Here is a 20,066-nt window from a genome sequence, read left to right as displayed (position 1 = left end):
TGCTCAGCATGCACAAAAAAAAACACACACACACACACTTATGAAGCTTGTAAAAGGAGCTTTTATTTTAATGTATAGCCTGTTGTAAGCATATAATTTATCCCTCCTAGAACTGTCACTGGGTATGGCTTTACACTCCTCTGGATCCAGACATAAAATGAATGTGCGCTTGAATGGTGTTCATATACATGAAATGTGGCTTTATTTTTTACCACCAGGAGTCTTCAGGATTAACTTTATTTTTCTTCGATGCCGCCACTGAATATTCATGCACCCATTAGGGACGAACATTTATGAAAGTCTGTGCAGAACAGAGCATGGGGACCTGTAAGCATATATCACATTTTGACACATGACGAGCCCGACCAATTCAAGTCCGACATCATAGAGTTAAAGGATTTCTTCTTTAAGAAAGTGAACAGTGGCCAAAAGGTCACAGTATCCACTAAAGTTAACAGCACATCGGATGCGCACCGTGCAGTACATTATAATGAATAGATAAGGGAGGTAAGTATGCAACTTGACAAAACTGTTAGCTTTTCTGCACTCAAGCTTTACATGGAAGTTGTACTTTGCAGTAGGTCTTCTTTATACATTGCTTAGATGCTCCATTTTCCGGTTCTACCTCAACTTATTTAGATGTATGCACTGTCTGCCGTGCGCATTACGAGCAACGATTGCGTTTACCGAGGATGAAATGCCCACTGCAGAGAAGAGAGCATGGAATGGATTCTCGCTCCGCGCAACAGACGACCACTGTTCCCTTCATTGAGTAAACATATGCTTTCCGTCCAGCACTGCCACAGATAATGTGCAGTTCCAAGTTATTCTGGATGAAAAAAAAAAAAAAAATACAGCATCCAGACATTGACAAAACCCAACACTAAATGTAAATTTCATGCGAAATTTGAGAGCGAAGAAGCGAGCAGTTTAGTCAAAAGAGTCTATATATACCCGGCTCACTTATCAGTGCAACATTCAGCATTTAAGAGCTCGCCTTGACCTGTTGCAGTTAATGAGGTCTACTTCACCTCACCAACCATCCCATCTAGTGCAAAAGTTTAATGTCTGCATGCAAGTACTGCGTCCAGACATGGTATTAAACAAAAACCACCACTAAATGCAACCTCCACATGAAATGAGAATGTAAAGCAGCAAGCAGCTTAGCCAAAAGAGCCATTTGTACCTGTTTCTCCCCTTACAGATGGAGTATGTACTGTTACAGCTTGCCTTGACTTGTTGCACTTAACACAACATACACCATGCCAACTCCACGCTGTGCAGTGTTTCATTTAGCCAATCAGAAGGGCTTAGTTCATTCAGCACTAATCCCCTTCTGTGCTTTATGAAACGAATGGAAAGATCCAATTGGCTGAAACAAGCTGTTGCTGCACTACATGGAACTAGTGAGATGACTTTCATCACACTGCACCAAATTGCAGAGGCGACTGGTAAACTAGGATACTGCCATGGCCGGGAGCAGCAAAGCCACACCCAGTGCAGGGGGGGGCTAAAACTGAAGGCACAACAGTGTCCTACTGCGTTTTCAACCGTGGCTCTGTGACTGCGGGTGCCGGTGACAACACTCCCGTGAAGAGCAACGTTCCCGCAAACACGAGCACCGTGCCGAACCAGTGGGTGAGCGTGAATGGATTCTGGAAGCAGTAGATCGACAGGAGCAGCGAGACGAACTTGCGCAGCGTGATCACCAGCGTTACCGTCAGCGATGAGCACTCGGTTGTCAGCACATACACCGATCGGATGCACACATATCTGAGACACAAGGCTGTTAAGGATGAAGGTGGCCAGTTTCACGAAACATTGTGCTTCTAACTCGATAGAAAGTGGCGGTTGGAGCTTAACTGCAAGGGGAGGTCTTCTAGATGTGCAACTTACATAACATAGTACTTGTCCAATTAAACACCACATACTTTTTCGACAGAAATGTGTGCACCTTGACTACAAGCAGAAAAAAAAACAATGTTACAGTGTCCATGTTGCACATCTACACATTACATGCAATATGACAGTAGCACTCAATGACAGGACAAATACACATACAGACACAACGCTGTGTTTTCCAGTCTTTGAGCGATGCAGTCTTGCAATGTTGAGACAGCTAGCTGTACATTCTGTTTTCGTAAGCTACTACATGCAACAGACGTGTATTATACGCATCCAAAATTACATGCAGTATGTTACAGGTGATTCAGTTATATCGCTAGATTAACGCTCCTGTGTGAGCCCAGTAAGACGTTCGTGTGCACGCAGGTCGCTCAGACATTTGCATAAAATAAAGCCTGTATGCCATTGCTGTTATTGCTGTATGCCAATAGTGCAATCTATCTTGATAATTTTCTCTGTAAGATGACTAAAATGGAAGCTAAACTGCACTATCTTAGCTGCACAATGTTCGCATTTCCAGGCAATTTTTATTTTCACCTTGTGCGAATTTTATGCGTCGGGTGCGGCTCAATTTCTCTTTTACAATTTGTATTCTCTGAAAGTGCATGCGCTTAATAACTTGCAAAACCTATCAAATTACAGCAGTGAAACATATTAGTGCAAACTATTTAGAAGGCTATCTTGGAGCTGGAAGCCTTCTAGATACAAATTGGAGTTAAGACGAATGCTGATATGTAAGTAAACGTAACAGTTGGCTTTGTGAATTTCCACTTTGATGCAGCAGCAAAATAATGTACTTTGTACATTGCTCAATATTGTGCTTTATAAAAGTACTACAAAGAGATACAAGTCGAACATTATAGCAAACTTGCCTTCAAACAAAAATACCTTCGTTATGACCGTATAGTAGATACAAGCTGAATACCAGCAGGAAAAAAATACCTTATTTATTCTGTCATATCCATGTTCATTGAGGATTGGCTGTGTACCGGCCAAGTTAGATCAGTGGCATTGCGCTGCCGAGCTCGAAGTCTAGGGTTAGATCCCGGATGCGGCAGTCGCGTTCCGATGTAGGCGGAGTGCACAAACATTCGTGTGCTATTATTTAGGTGCACGCTAAAGAATTCAAGGTGGTCAAATGTAATCCAGGGTCCCCCACTATAGATGCTGTTGTTCTCACCAATGCGACCTAGCGTGTAAGGGCGCTTACGCTAGCTCGGGACTATATGTGGCTTTAGGGAAGCTTGGCACTTAAGTGCTTTGAGCAAACTCCCAAAACATTGTCTTTGTTACCATATATAAACCCACTTCTATTTAAAACAGGGGAAAAGGATACTGAGTGATGACATTTAGGAGGAGGTATACCCAGGACCTCGGGATGCTTTCCAAAATGGGCAGAGGCAGTGGTGCTGGAAAAAATTCGCACATTTGAAGCACAGGCTGCAGGGATTCAACAGGCTTTAATTGAGGTCAATAGCACTTGTAGTGCAGGCTAAACATGAATATAAGCACATATCTGCACTAGCACCAGAAAATTAGCTCCGCACGAATTAGGAAGAACAGAATGTGCTAAATATAAACACCAAAGATAATTAGAAATTGTTCACCTTTATTTCTTACCAGGCAGAGTACATTCATAAAAAATAAAGAAAAGAAAGATCTGTAAAAAATTAATTAGTATAGTAATTGGGTTGCTGAACTATCGACAACTGAAGACTCATTCTGGCATATATCGGTGTACGGCTACTATGGGCATTCTGTACAGTTTTCCTGCTTTTAAGTCGTAACATTATGGTTTTGCTCAACGGTAGAGTAGCAGGCCAGAGCAAGTTACAGCTCAAGCCGACCTCTCTGCCTTTCTGTAAATAAATTTTTCTCTCTCTCTCTCTTGCTCAATGGATGAAAAACATTGTTAAGTTTTGTGGGGTGCTAAGCATAGTAACAGAGCAAATGAAAGAGTGGGAATATTGAAGTTGTTTTTTCTCCCTGCTTAGAATTGCAAACATTATCGCACAGAAAATTCAGTACAGGCACTAGATTTGTTCAAAGGAATGGGCTCTATCCACTACGTTTTATGTTTGTTTTGCAAAACTAGGCAGACGCTTGGTGCAGTGGCATACTATGACAAGGGTTTGCAAAGCAGCTTTGCAAATGGAGATGACCTCCATTTTGTTTCTGCTTTGCAAAAAGCAACTCCTTGCAAAGCAGGGAACAACAGGTCAAAGGTGGTTTGATGGCACGAGTATCCTGTTCCTATGGGGAGTGCGAGTAATTGTTCGCCACAAGCAGCACCAATTCCTGCAGAATGTCTTACTAAACCTTCAGTAGGGTGCATCCTCAGCCACGCTGCACAACTTACTGTTCGCATTTTTGAGAGGATTGTGAAACGTTTTCTTGGACTTGAGGTCAAGTTAAAACTCTTCCCTTGATTTCTTTTAAAACTTCTCCATGCTACCATGCATGCCATTTGTGCCATGGACTGCTGTCTTTGACTCCACACTTGTCTACATTGGCTATTTCAGACTTGCCAACCTCAAAATGTTCAAAAATACCACAGTTGAAACAGACTAAAGTTTGGTGAATCAGCATCATCCTCAACCTATATTTATGTCCACTGCAGGACGAAGGCAGGACTAACAAAATGTTATATTGCTGTAAATGTTCAGTGTTTATTAAAGGACTTCGCAGACTTCGTTTTGCAGGAATGTAGTGAAAAAGCACTATAGTCCCAGCTAGAATGATTTTAACCAAAGACGAATGCAATTACAAATAATGTTACTTCATGACATATTCATGCAAAGCAGCTGAAATTCATTCTGTGGAGCGTGTGTCCCTGCTACGGGTAGATCGAAATAATCAAGCAGATCTGAAAAATTGGGCTCTGAAAATTGGTCGGCCACTGTATGTGCAATCTTTTGAAATCAGGTTTATCCTAAACTGTACGCTAATCAACAATTGTAAAATTATTGGTAGTGTTATGGCAATTGTAAACAAGCTCTCAAAGTGGAATTCTACGATAAAATTGTAAGAGTTGGCAGGTTTGTTGTTTGTATGTGCAGGGCATGACATTTTTTGATTTTTTGGAACACCAATAGGGCGTCTCCTCTTTGTGTGTCTTTGTGACCCAGGACACTGGAAAAACAGAGAGCTGGCACAGTGCAATTCCTATCGAAAAGCCTCTTCTTAACTCTTAGGGCTACCACTGACTACCACTTGAGTCTTTTTCACTGCATGATAAGTAGCATTTAATTGACACCACTTACCTGACTGGTTGAAGAGCACGGCATGCGAATAAATGTTGGGGACAAGGAGGAGAAACCCAGGCAGTGGCAGAGCATGCTGCAGTGAAAGAAGTTTCTCAATGAAAACTGCAAGTGCAGTCCTAAAACTGACACCTCTATCTGCATATTTTACACCCCAGTCACATAGATATATTTGGCGATACTTTTGAGCAAGTGCAGCTCTCTGCAGTGAGTGTCACTTTGGGGCCGTATTCTAAATGTTCCACTTCAGCGATATTTCGCTTTTCGCTTTCAGGCGCGCACTGATTCGCTGGTTGAGCAAAACCGGAAAATAAGTTGCGCCACCTAGTAGTTCCGGTGTGCGTCATTTTGACGTCACAGTGACAGTGCGTGCTCCCGACACATATTGAATAAACGAGCACGCCTGTATCGTACTGTGGCCGATACATACGAAAACAACACACCCGAGCCGCTCTGCACTCGCACGGTGCGCCCTCTCATGTGTTTTGCGAAGCGTTCGACTACGCGCGTTGGTAGTGCATGCTGACGTCATGGGTAAGCAGCCAGTTGACTTATAGAACGTGACCATCACCTAGGCGAACTATCGCCGAAATGGAACGTTTCAGAATACGGCCCTTGGTAGCAAACTGCTGAGCGGGAGTTCATGGTGGTGTCAACGGGTAAATCAGCCGGCACATTATATACCTATTTATCTATCTATTATTAGGCAATATATGTATAAGAACATGATCAACCATCACAAGACAGGTTGGCAGTGCAGCTAACACCCGAGTGGTGCGTTGCATGCTTGGAAGTGAGGGCTTGAGAGCGGAGAACAGTTGGCTGTTTCCATTGGCAACTTTCATTGCAAATGACTTGGGGACACCTATGACAGTTGAAATCAGAAGCAGTTTCAGGATTAGTGCCATGGTAGGACAGGATTGAGTATTATTTTCGTATTTATTTTTGAAGCAATGATATTAAACCTGCCTGTCTGACAGGAACATTGCTCATTCGTGACCACTCTGGAAATCAGCTCTAAAGGAAAACTGAATAGCAATGCAGTACATTACAGATGGCACGTACTTGAAAGGTACTCTCAAAGCACTCTGGTTTCATCGGTCTAGCAGCACAAGGTTGATTATTACTGGACATAATAGATATTTTACATTTTCTTTCACACCGAGATGATAGCCCCGATACAACAGTGCGATGTCATAGATATTTAAATTATCTCTTATTCGGGCCATTCTGGCACAGTTGAGCCTTCTGTTCCTTTAGAATGTAATATAGTCCTTATCCCCCCCCCCCCCCCTCCTCCTCCCCAAGAAAAAAATTTGTCGCAGTTTCACCCGAAAGGCAAAGCACCACTTGCGATAGCAAATTAGTAGAGAGCTACACGGAGTAAGGATAGTAGTTTTATCAGCAGTATATACTTGGACATGCAGCAGCACCAGCAACGCGCAGAACTGTTGTCGACGCCGTCGGCGTTTTGCCCGCGTTCGCACCGAACGCGCGCGGCGTTTTTATATAAATACGTATTTGGTGCCGCAGCTAAACGTCGCCTCCCCTCCCTCCCTTCCGTCCCCACACAGCCTTTCGCGCGACGGAAAAAGTTGCGTTTGCTCTCTATATATGGAAAGGAGGAAAGAGACGCTTAATTCTGCAGCCCATCAGGGAGCACGGCGCAGAACGCGCGTTTGCTCTCCGACGTGCGTTCGCTCCCCGTGAAAGCGAGCGTCCCTCGCGCCCTTTCACTCGCACATACAGCGTCCGGAGCACGGCAACGATTTTATCGCCGTTGACGTCATACGGAACCTCACGGCGACGGCGACGCCAGAAATCTGCTTTGAAGTGTCCATATAATTGCTATCGCAATAAAAGACAGCGGAGTTCAGCGATTACTTCAGCTCTGAACTCATTCACTGCGACACCAGCATTCTCCCACAGTGAAGACCACCATTTTATTTTCGCTTGCCTGCCTTTTCCTCAAATAATTATGTTCACACACAACGGGATACTGAAAAAGAACCCAGTGGTGCATGTGTGGTCGGTATGAGTGGATAAAATGTATTAAATTAAAGTGCATTAATACATACACAGATTCCTCTGCTCTGAGAGTCTGTGTGGAGTGCAAAGCCTTGCACAAACTGCCCACCACTGTTGTGCAATAGCTTAGTCTTTAACCCATTCTACTCTGAATACACACTGCTTTACTGACATTGGCTCAAATCCCGGTGAAGGCGGTAGAGAAGAAGCTTTCTTTTTTCCTGACGTTGTGGCATTGGAGAAACTGAGGATGCGGAGGTGGCCTTACAACAAAAATCGTCGTTGTGTGTCGACGATGATGATAAGAGTTGTCAGCATAACAGAATGGGCGGGCGGACAAGGCAACCACCATTTCCAGCACTTAACTGCCGTCCAAGTAAAACAATTAACTATACCCGAACAGACACTCTCGAAACCCATGATGTCACTGCAAGCTGGTGAGGGAACATCAGTAGGCATCGCCGCTCAGTTATTGCATCCCATGATGGTAAGAGTAGTAATTTTGCTATAGCAGAAGTGTAATTTACTAATACAGCTTAATTTATTATCGCACTCTAGAGTAATCTTAAAATAATGGTTCGAAGTGCAGTCTGACTTACAGCATAGAAGAGAGATTCACGGGGGTGCTTGCCATAGCGGGCGTAAAGTGTTTCTTGGTAAATACCCATACGAGCCGAGAGCAGGAGAGCAAACAAGAGAAGCCCTATGCCTGCAAATGGAAGAGAGTATGCATTTCATCTTTGTCCGGCAAGGTGCCTTGACAAAGAAACAGACACTCTGGGTAAAAAACAGGCAATTTCTGTAATCACATCTGCTTTGAAAGCACAGTGTGGCAGATGGCCTTCAGCAGACAATACCTGACAACAAATTGTAAAAAGCCACTAACGCTGATTCTCAATGTTACCGTTAGCAGTGGTAGCTGTTCTTCCACTTTGGCCTGACAGATGGCGCCAACGTTAAATTGCAGTGAAATTGACATTTTTTGACTGGCATCGCTGCGGACGACGCGCACTTCGGCTTTATTGTGAACAAAACGACTAAGTAATGCTTGCAAGCATGGTATTAAACTGAATTCACTGCAAAATGGTACCTCTGTGTGCAATTTGATCAGGAATTAGCCAGAAGTCTAGCTGGAAGAGTCCTGGCAACGTCAAACATGCAGTTACATTGCGCACAAATTCGAAATGCACTGCTTTTTCATTCTTATGTATCATTTAATAAAATATTTAAGGACCGTGAAATGATGATTCTACATATAAGGATGCAAGAGAAATATTATCTAAAAAGGAAAATTGAAAACGCTGAAATTATGAGAAAGGCACGGTGGTGTAGTTGGTACAGGCACACTTCATAAATGTCCCTTGCTTTACAGCACATGTATGTACGTGGCAAGCTCATCCCTTACCAACACATCTGGTGTAAATGCTGCTGTCTTCCATCTTAACAGTCCCTGCTTCTTTCTGTATGGGATAAAGAAAAAAAAAAACAGGTCACAAGATTAGGAGCATTCAAATAGTGAAATCTTCAAATGTTGAATCAAATACCGAATGTTTTATAATTTCTAAACAAAGCAAAATATAAAGTTTGCGTGGAGTTCATTTGGTTAAACAAAAAGAAAAGCGATCCCTCTGGTGTGACATAAGTCATCAGTATGGACCCCTCTATAAAATCGATCTGCCTTGTGGCTTTTATATGCCATGAGGCCCCAATAGGCAAGATCAAGCATCGCATCAGATCATCGCATCAGACTACATGTGGCCTACACAAACTACTTTAAACTACTTTGAGTGCAAAACTAAACGGACAGATTCGCTAAAGTGCTCTGTGTGTAACGCTCCTGAGGATTCGCGACATCTGTGTGACTGTAGCCGCTACTTGTCACAGAGGCAGTCTTTGAAAGCAGCACTACACTCACATCGCGACTTGAGCTGTGAGCTACAGCACATTCTCGGCCCACGGCAAAGCTCCATCTGCGCGCCACGAAAGCGCTGATGTTTCTGAAGTCCACTGGCCTTAACGAAACTTCATGAGTATCTCTAATGCGTATGTGCGTGTCTGTGACTGTATGCACTGTTTGTGTGATTACTGCATATAACATATTGATAACCTAGCACCTGAAGTAGTATGCCAGGTGATCAACCAGGCTAACATCTCCGGCATATCATTAACATTAGAATCCTTTTTATTTACATCAAGTAGTACATGCATGTAATGCCATTCACAATTGAATGTTTGGTCAACTGAGGAGCTTGAAAATGAGAAACATGCTTTTGAGTTCTCTGGTACACTGTGACATTGACAGCAATAGAACCACCAGATGCATGTACAGTCTTATGCTCATTGAAGGAGATAAGTTTGATACTACAGCACAACACATTATTTTAAAGGAATGCAGACATGGTGATACTGGCCAAATGACAAATTTCTAAACCTAAATTGAAACAACAAATTAGTATGCAGCCAAAAAACAAAGCATTCATATTGGATGACTGGAAATTATTGAGCAGAAGTTATCTGCCCCACATGCGTGCTCAGGAACTGGTACCACAGCACAACAGCAGCAGCTTTTCCTGCAGCAGAATCATTCAAAACAGTCCTCACTTCCATTGGTCTTTCTTCCCTCATACTCTAAGACATGTTATCGCTCACATTTGAAAAGAAATAAATATAGAATAGCAGAAACGGACTTATATTCAAAATTTCAAATATTCACACAGCCATACACAAAACACTTTTCGTCGTAAAAAAAAAAAAAGATTTGGCTTTTATAGAACACATTATATATATTTTTTCCTTGCATAACATCTAAACAGCACTTCTACAGCTAGAATCACTGGAATGAATGAGATTTTTCTCTATGTGTAAAATGAGCAATTTCTCAAGATGGCTATATCACCCTGCTTTCCCTTTCTCGTAAAATCTGCAGTTGTAACCAGCACACAAATGCAGTTGGTATACCATCATAAGCATATATAATGGCCACACATCACCTGAATGCATCCAAAAGTATGGCAAGGGGCACTGTAAAAGGAGTGATGACTTAGCTACTGTAAGCACAGTGATTAGCTGCCAAATTAGACTGGCACAAAACGCATAATGAAAATTTCTTACAGATGCTGACAGACACTCAGTACCTTTTAAGCTTTTGCCAGAACACTCTTAATTCCTGCTGTGGGGACAGCTTACAATTGCAATAACTGATGTGTCAATATCGTGATAAGTGTGTACTGCATCTACGCGAAGAATGTTGCAAAACACGACTGCATCTGCATTTATGTCTATTTTCACCTTCCACCACAGTGTCTTTACATACTAATCACTTTCCATTAATACTAAACTTCAGCACAGCTTTTTCAAGCATTTGTTTGTTTTAAGCAAGAATGTTTACGCCCACTTCACAGGAGTTAAGTCCACAGAGGAGTAAATGTTGTGGTAGCTGTACATTGTACAGGTAATTGAAATAAATATTGCAGTTTCACCCGATAGGCGAAACATCAATTGCTATCCTATAAGGAGTAAGGATAGTAGTTTTATCAGCTGTATAAACTTGGACATGTAGCAGCACCAGCAACACGCAGAACTGTTGTCGATGCCGTTGGCGTTTTGCCCGCGTTCGCACTGAACGTGCGCGGCATTGGTGAATGTTGCCGGTGCCTCTGGCGGCGGCTCGGAGGTTTTCGACGAGATCAGAACGGGACACTCGTCGAGCAGCGTCGGAAGTCGTTACCACCTTCTCGCCTCACAATGTTTTTATAGAAATACGCATCTGGTGCTTCAGCTAAATGTCGCCTCCCCTCCCTCCCTCCCGTCTCCCCACGGCCTTTCGCATGACGGAAGAAGTCACGTTTGCTCTCCGCCGTGCATTCGCTCCCCGAGAAAGCATGCGTCCCTCGCGCGCTTTCACTCACACATACAGCATACAGCGCGGCAACAATTTCATCGCCGTTGGACATCATACGGAACCTCACGCCGACGACAGAAATCCGCTTGGAGTGTCCATATAATTGCTATCGCAATAATAAGCTCAGATTGCACATTTCGTGCAAGTCAATGCAGACTGTTTCAGAGCTCATGACCTGCATATTTATGGCTGTAGAAAGAGGCACTAACACAGCACTTCTGTTTGTGCCTCTTTTTGTTAACCACACATCTATCTTTCCACACTTCGATGCTTTGCGCTGCATCCAAGCCATGAACCTTAGACCAACTCATCCAGATTGCTATCCAAATTCTGCCTGTATTCTACAAGCTAAGCAGTGCTGTTACTAGCAGTTTCTCATTTTCAGCATGTGAACAGAGACGCGGCACAGCAAAAAGGTGTTTTGGTCCACCGCAATAATCTAACTCACCTTGTCACCCACTGAAGCTATGGTGCATATCACAATGCCAACAGTTATCATAAATACTGCAAGGTGCTTGGAGAGCGGGTACCTGCGGCCAAGGAAGACATCTTTTAATGAATCCCGGTGTCACTGGTGGCATGCATTTCAAAAACACAATCTTTGCGTTATTCTGTTTATTGAATTGCATTCTTTTGTTTAGCTGTGTGCTGGGACAGTCACCGAAAACCAGAGGGTCCGCTATTCTTGGAAATTTAAAAAGATCATGAAGATCTTGCACACTCCGTGAATCAGTACAAGCGAAGCCTTTGTACAAAGTCCACTCCAATGCTGTGACTCACTCAGATGACATTATTGCTCGCGCCAGTAGTGCACCGACGGGGGGGGGATTCGGGGGTTGTAACCCCTCCCCCCCCCCTCCTGAGGCTGACTTAACCCCGACTTTGTTTAACCCCTTAATGCGACTTTGTTTAACCCCTTTTCTTTCCTTACGCATTTGAGTACTGCAACTAAGATGTAAGACGCGCAATCGTCTGCACACTCGCAAAAAGCACATTTTTTTTACAATTTCCCGCGAAGAAATCGAAATTAGCGCTTTTAGATGGTATCGGCAAACTGTCAACCCCCCTCCTGGCAGAGATCCTGGGTGCGCTACTGGCTCGCGCCAACCAATTGGTGTCACACCCTCCCCTCACCCTTAAGGAATACCATTCTAAGTGGCAAATAGTGACAAAAATGCAGAAGCAGGCAGCCAGTGTATGCATCTGTTCTTTTAGGGGCGAAGCTCCTTAAGGCGGCACCCGTTCGTCCCTCGTCGTAGTAGTAGTGTGTAACCAGTCTGAGAAAAATGAGAAAAAAAATTCTGAAGTTGTGTCCGTAGCGCGGAATCGAACCAGGGACCCCTCGCTTCCGAGCGCGCGGCGTTAGCCCACTACGCCACGGAGCACACATAGACACAAGCACCACGATGGCAATAAATACCCAACATTAACGAAAGGCCGCGTTTCTAGCGCGTTTCTAACGCGTTTGTGCTAGCGCGTTACGGCCCGTGTAAGAAGCTGGTGTAAGACGATGTGGCTTCTCCGCCTTACCTTCAACGCGTTTTGAACGCGCTGCCCAAAGCGGTGGCAAGTCAAGTTCAAGTCGAGGAGCGTTTATGAATACGGGGGGTATGCTCTCTCAGCAGTCATGTGATGGCGTCGGCAAACGCGGTGCACGTTCCGGCATGTGTAAAGTGGCTGCGTAAGACGCTGTGGCCGCTCCCCCTTACTAGAGAGTACTGCACGTCTCTAACGCGTTTGTGCTAGCGTCCCCTTAAGCGGGAGATCCGATGATTCCCTCCGGAGCTTCGCCCACTCATCATCATTCACCCCGTGGATATGCTGTGATTTTTGTTTACACCCAACTGTGCAGATAATAATAATAATAATAATAATAATAATAATAATAATAATAATAATAATAATAATAATAACCTTTATTACATAAGTTCACATAACAGCTATATATCACAGCCAGAATAAGCGACAGTGTGTGTAAAAGTAGCATGTAATACAATTATGTATAGACAATAGGGAGACTACACTCGACAGAAAAAAAAGCTACAGATTAAAATGGTGTTGCATACTACACACATGCATTTTGGTAATATGCAGTGCTGTGTGTGTTTGCTTATACACACACATATTGACTTTAAATGCTATGAAAAGGCTAATGGTAAGTATACAGAGCATACACATACAATTTCTGAACTCACGGATGACAAATGCTTTTTTAAACACAGAATCACACATGCTATATTTCAAACAGAATAAAGATCAAGAAAACAAAGAAAGTAATAAACATTATTTATACACTAACCTCCTCTTCAGTAGAATGATGGCTAGTACCATGTTTGCAATAAGTGAGCCCTACAATAATTAAGAAAAAAAGAAGACAAAGACAAGACTTTACAAACAATGACACAGCCCTGCACAAGTTGTGCAATTGCATAAGTGAATGCCCAGATTATTAATACTATTTTAATATTTTGAAACACTTCAGGACGTTGGAATGGGTCCTCAAACACTTTTGTCCTGCGCTGATGTTTGACCCTCAAAGTGGGGAGATCTGTAGATCTCGACATTGTGAACTGTTCAGGCATTGGATCTGACCTCACACAGTTGCACTCCAAAGCAATGAGAGTGGCACAAGTCAGCAGAGGTCATTGTTACTTTTTTGACAAACTCCTACTTGACAAACTCCTACAGCTTGGGGTAGTTTGTGACGTAACATAAGACAAAGGCACAGTAGCGGCAAAGTCAAGCTAAGTTGACAGAGTTGTGACCCAGAATATCAAAAGCATTCGCCAAGAACATAGGCTCTGTTTGTTTTCTACATTAAATTAAATTCTGGGGCTTGACATGCCAAAACCACGATCTGAATAGTACGAGAGAAGCCACAGTGGGGGACTTCGAATTAAATTTGAACACGCGGGGTTCTTTAAGGTGCACCTAAACTTAGGCACACGAGTGTTTCTGCATTTCACCTTCTTGGATTGTGGCCGTGGGGTCCTATATCGAACCCAAGCCTTAAAGCTCAGCAGTGTAACCCCATAACAACTGAGCTACCACGGCTGGTAACATAGCCTCTGTAAGCGAGAAAACGACAGTAATGGAGGATCAGCGTCGACATTATGAAAAAATGTGGTAATAGCTCCCGAGACAAAACTGCCTTAATTTTAATTGGTAAACAGTGGTCAAGCACTGGCATTAAAAGGTTAAGTTGGACTTCAAATTGAAAGAAAATGCAGCTTGGCCAATTGTATCAGATTTTTCTACAGAAGAATAACTGGTGTTCGCTCGTCACACCACTATTTGCTGTTTGCGATTGTAGTGCCCTTACTGTGTTGGACGTAGGACACAAAGGAGGCAGTAGTATTCAGCAGAGCATGACCACCAAGATTACAGGTAACTAGAGCCTTAGAGATCCCATTCAACGCTGGGCAATGTGAACTGCAGAAGATCTCTGCAGCCCTTTCAGTCACAATTTTCTCTGCAACTAAGTCATCTGGCATAACGAAACTGTTGCAATGTTTGCATATATGGTTTTAGGGTCTACCAACACTCCCATTCAAACATGCATGACACGGAGGAGTGCTTTTATCATTTGACCACAAAACCAATTTCAACAAGATTTCTGACACAATGATAAGAAAATGTGAAATTATTAGAAACTGCAACTTCTTAATAAAGCTGTAAGTGCTTGGCATCAATTAGTGAACACCCTCAAGAGAGGAACCTGAGCTAATTAAAAGAGGGCACTATTTACTTTCACGGTTTTATCATTCCACAGGTGGTGGCCAGTGGTCAAGGCTCGCATGATAACTGGTGATGATTAACATAGACAAGCTGATAAAAGAAAAGAGTAACGTTGCCAACGAAAGCCAGCATCTCGATTGGCGATGGATATAAAAAGTCATTTAATTAACAAGTACACCGCAGGCCACACTTGGCATAAGAAGGAGATGAGGACAGGAAATGTGGCACTGTTCCTTCATATATATGCAAGATTAATACTTGGTGTGGCATTGTAAGATGGATGCTGACCAACCTGTACTGTGTTCTATGCTGAAGAATAAACCTGTTATCCTTACAGAGCACAAATAATGCTGACTTCAGCTTGTTGATTCAAGATGACAGTCACTACAAAACGTTGCGGTACTTCCGGCATTAATTTTTACAAGCATTTTTTTTACTATACCTTAAGAGTGCCCACCCCAAAATTAAAAAGATGCAAAGTTGTAATATCTGATTTGTAAAGACTCACGGATTTGAAGATCATGTGCAGAGGCATTGAGATGTCGTACGAAAGGGCATGATTGTTGGAAATGCTGACCAAGAAAAACATGACAACCAGTGTGACATAATGTCTGCAAGAGGAAAAAGAAGGCAACATGTTGTGCTTGAGGTATCTGCTATTTTACAAGGTGTACCGTACACACATTTTCGAATTTGTAGAAACACTACCACATGTATCTCACACGTAAGAGGTTGATACTTCACAAGTATGAAGGTTGTAAACGCATATAAGGTATTTTAATTTGATACTAAAGTTGGTCCTAAAATGCCTGACCTGGCATCATCAACGTTGTAGTGACGTCATGATGCAGGACAAAATTTGCTATCATTGTGAAGCAATAACGCTAGGTATATTGATGTTGTTAATAAAAAACGAGAGCGCTGCATGCTTTTCTTCTGCCTGTGCCTGAGCGTGGCAGCCGCAGTGATTGCAGGAACAGAGTGAGCCGTTGTATCATGACATCATGATGCATCTACCAGCTGGGTACAGAAAATGAAAATGGTTCATTGAACCAAGTATTCTAGCAAATTAGTTACGGCACTCTTGACGCTTGTCAGTATTTCTTTTTTCTAGGGTTTAGAGGGTCTGGACATTTATGTTATGCAAGAGAATGACAAGTTCAAGATGTCATGTTAGTATTCCTTCAAGAAGTTAAGATGCTTTGTTCTAGTAATGATTTGGTACAAACTGCTACTTGTCAGTAATGACTAGTCTGCCAAGTAAAGGTGGATGCCACGTTAAATCAAGTGTGCTGCCATCCATTTGACATAATGTAAAGTTAATTAAATGCGAGAGACATTTAGGAGATGCTGCTTTCGATGGTAACATGAACAAGAATCATCTGCTGCCATTTTACAAGTGTCTGAATTTAATTAGTGGGTAAACAAGTGGGCTCTGGTATGCACTGATAGTATGGAGCAAGTCCTTGAAGACAATGAAAAAGCTCTTTATAAACCTCTCACATTTTACACTCCTTTTTTTAACTGCCTGAACAACAGTACGAACTTGCAGACCTAGAATACCAGACATGTAAATGCTGTACAGACTGACATGGCACAAACAACAACAGGTATCCATTATATTTTAAATATACAGCACAAGCACGACCTAAATGCTTTTCTACGCTCATTTCTTGCACATGTATCACTGCCTGCAATGTAAAGTAGGGATGATGTGACTGTAACTGCAATGAAGAACCACGGCGGCCAGCATTTCGATGGGGGCGAAATGCGAAACACCAGTGTACTTAGCTTTAGGTGCACGTTAAAGAACCCCAGATGGTCCAAATTTCCAGAGTCCCACACTACGGCGTGCTTCATAATTAGATCGTGGTTTTGGCACGTAAAACCCCATAATTTAATTTTTTTTTTTTAGAATAAAGAACTGCATTATACAGATTGGGAAAAAAGAAAGAAAAGCTACTTTTTGAGGACTAGCACTTGTGACCAGCTCACAGAAAGAACAATGCTGGAGGATTAGCGAAGTCATTTTCTAGCACTGTAGGTGGTACTGCTTAAGATAAAAATGGACAACAAACAGTCTCTTGGATACGTTTCAACCTTGTAATTGCACCGGTAATACATTGAGACATTTATTTCTCTAAGTGGCAGGCCAACAAATCTAGTAAGCAAACTCTCCTTTCTATACTTAAGTGTTTGGATACTGTTACCGCTTTACCATTACGATTACCGTCCCTACCTGATGCTATCTACGTCTATGTGGGATGGTATAGTGAGCGCACATGCAGCTGATTAGGAGAGTAATGGTAACAGCAGAGAGTTAATGGGTGTAGTAAAGCACGCTTCACTGTGAAGTTATTTGGAGGTGGTGGTTTGCACAGTAGGCAACCAGAACAAGCCATACCAGGCTGAGCTCCATTTATTACAAATGGAATTACAAATTCTATTTGTGGCAGGTTATGTTCATGTGCTTGTGCAATGCAAAAAAAACATCTACAAAATTGTATTGCTGCTTTGCAGATCACTTACAAAAGCCAGTAGAGGGAATAAAAAGAGCTTCCTCATTAAAAGCTCATTGTAATGGTGGCCAAAATTTTCAAACAAGTTTTTCTGCCAACAGCATTATACCTGTCTTGTGTGCCAGAAACAGGAAAAGAAAGAAAACAATGAATCAAAAACTAACTTGAGTGGTACCACGGGGCGTCTCTTGCCGAAATTCGTTGCAAATATGAATCCTTCTATGGCGATGAATAGAAACTGTGAAAACGTGATCAAATTGGTGCATCCCGGATGCTCTCTGCAAAAAAAAAAAAAAAAAAAGAAACAAGTATGCCATGAGGTCAACCTTGAAATGACTGCACAAGAATTGAGAGATTGGGAATTGGGATGACTAGAAACAGCGCACAAAGGACACAAGGATGCATGTGTTGTGTCTTTCACCATCCTTCGTGCGGTGTTTTTAGTCTTCCTAAAATGACAGCTGATGATTCAGTAGGAACGCATGTATTTTTATTTTTATATTTGAGCTTATTATGAACAAAAGAAAAGCAAACAAACCTAGCCCCACTCAATTATGCAATAACAAGCTACCTGATGTCACCTACTACATGTATAATAGCTCATCATGTGAATTCACACACATAGGCAGCAGTAGAGAAGGGCAATGTTTTTGAAAACTGAGTTTCTGCAGTGCAAACATACAAGACATGAAGGAACACAAACGACATAGATGGGCGTTGACTTCCAACTATGTTATTTTGAAATCGTCAAACCAACATTTATATATGCAGACATGTTATCAAAAAGAAAAAGAAAACACATCAGAGATGAGCACTCAGAAATGACATTTCTTTATTACTAATATTTACACTAGGGGCACTCACGCAGTGATCACCAGATTTCCTAATGGGGGCTGCTTCCAACTACTCCTCTTTCAATTTTAATTTTTGCATGTCTTAGATAGGTAGTTTCATCTAAGTGCGGTGTGCTTTGTGAAGTTCCTTCATGTCCTGTGTGTTTGCGCTGCACAAAAGAAGTTTTGAAAAACAATGTACTAACAAGCCCGTGAAGAAATGTTTTACGATTGGTGAACTGACGTTCAAATTTCCTACTAGACCACAGTAGAAGAACGCCTTTATAACGAAGTGGCCAAGGCCTCCAAAATAATTCGTTATACAGGTCACTTTGTTGCAAAGGTTTCACACCGCACCGCTCACAATAGAACCGGGACATATTTAGTCTTTCGTTATACAGGCAATTTCGTTATAGAGGCATTTGTTGATTAATTAATTTGTCATTAACTAATGTTAATTAATGCGCTCACTCACTTTCTTTATCACACACACACACCTGCGCCTACGCCTACGCCAGCTGTAGTCGACGTACTCGAATGTCTAGACTTTGGGAATGTTGAAATGCCTGGCCGCCATGACGTGAAACTAAAACGCATGCACATATTTTCTTTCCCAAAACACCGCTTAAAAACACCCCCCCCCCCCCCCCCCCAATAATCAAAAAAAAAAAAAAAAAGGAAGATCATTGCCACAACACAGCGATCGAAGTTTAAATACATAATTAGAACAAGATAAATTAATGAAGGCGACACACTCACTTGACCAACAGTTCGAGGAAGAAGACGTTGGTGCAACAGCCCAAGAAAATGAAAGCTGTCGCCGCTATAATGTGAACCTCCATGCCAACTGAAAACAAAACACAAATTTAACGGGACGCGTTTAAAGCGTTTAAAAGGCAAATCGTGAGTTCCCATTTGGCGACGGGAGTCATGTAGATTCACTAGGCGCGTACAAAGGGAAACGCTCATAGTTCAAGAAAATTGGACATGCAAGTTGGGAAACCTCTCCGCTTTTCATCTCATTAAACTTTCTCTCTCTCTCTCTCTCTCAGACACGAAGAAAAGTTTTGTGGTACGTGGTGGAAAGTTGACGCGGCGTGGTAGCTAAACGTAGAAAGCAAGCATGTATTTTTGAAGTTAAATGCAACACATTCAGCCAGAAACAACTTGACCACGTCAACCTTAGCTCCTCAATGAAAAGAGAGAGACAAAAAAAAAAAAAAAGGCATCTCGGTCTAATTAAAAACAACGCGAATAGAAAATAAAATGGTGGAAACACTACTGTGAACGTCAATAAACGAGCAAATACCGTTTGAGCAGATAACCGCCGTTATTAAACGTAAACAGCGGATGGGTACTCGGCTTAAGCCAACTACAGTCCGAAACTCCCAGACATCACATTCCGCGCAAACTCAATGCACTCGTTCATCTGTCCCAGCGCCACAGGTTTCATTGTTCGTTTTGTATACGTGTCACCGTCACCGCATCCGTGTCGACTAACTGTACTTTTCCGCGAACTGCAGACACTTAATAGCACCTTAAATGAATGGGAACAGCGACTCAGCACCCACACCACAAAAAAATTTATGTGCACACAGTTGTCGGGCTGCTCTTTTCATACGGCCATCTTTGATGGAGCCGTTGCCGTGTAATGGTGCGTCTTACAATCGCAAACTTAAATTTCGTTTGGATCACTTCACGAGAAAGTTGCCTAAACGAGCAGTATTTACTCGTACGAGCTAAATATTCTCGACTATCATATTTTGTTGTGATAGGCGGGTTAGTTGGGTTAGGGACGTGACCAAGGTTTGAAAACTACATGTTTTCCACGTGTCGGTAAGCTTTGCTTTGCTGTCGAACGTTGTCAGCGAAACGTTAA

At 42.4% G+C, this 20,066-nt stretch overlaps 1 protein-coding gene across 2 annotated transcripts; it reads right to left on the bottom strand.

Annotated features, from left to right (window-relative positions):
• Positions 1-38: 38 nt before the first annotated feature.
• On the bottom strand, positions 39-19,764 carry LOC119461196 (UDP-xylose and UDP-N-acetylglucosamine transporter). Of its 2 annotated transcripts, none has more exons than XM_037722416.2 (11): positions 19,497-19,764; positions 18,947-19,034; positions 17,519-17,632; positions 15,344-15,446; positions 13,397-13,446; positions 11,546-11,627; positions 8,602-8,656; positions 7,796-7,905; positions 5,169-5,244; positions 3,242-3,314; positions 39-1,773 (listed from the first exon to the last, which is right to left on the bottom strand). In XM_037722416.2, exons 2-11 carry the CDS (start codon positions 19,027-19,029, stop codon positions 1,536-1,538), a joined length of 984 nt encoding a protein of 327 aa, XP_037578344.1. In that variant the 5' UTR covers positions 19,030-19,034; positions 19,497-19,764; the 3' UTR covers positions 39-1,535. The 2 variants fall into 2 exon arrangements, with proteins under 2 accessions (XP_037578344.1, XP_049527906.1); XM_049671949.1 differs by lacking the exon at positions 19,497-19,764 and adding an exon at positions 19,264-19,370.
• Positions 19,765-20,066: the final 302 nt, after the last annotated feature.

The sequence above is a fragment of the Dermacentor silvarum genome, chromosome 8 (assembly GCF_013339745.2).
Source record: "Dermacentor silvarum isolate Dsil-2018 chromosome 8, BIME_Dsil_1.4, whole genome shotgun sequence".
Classification (NCBI taxonomy): domain Eukaryota; kingdom Metazoa; phylum Arthropoda; class Arachnida; order Ixodida; family Ixodidae; genus Dermacentor; species Dermacentor silvarum.
Note: the sequence above shows the minus strand (reverse complement) of the source record. Positions and strands in the feature narration are given on the sequence as shown.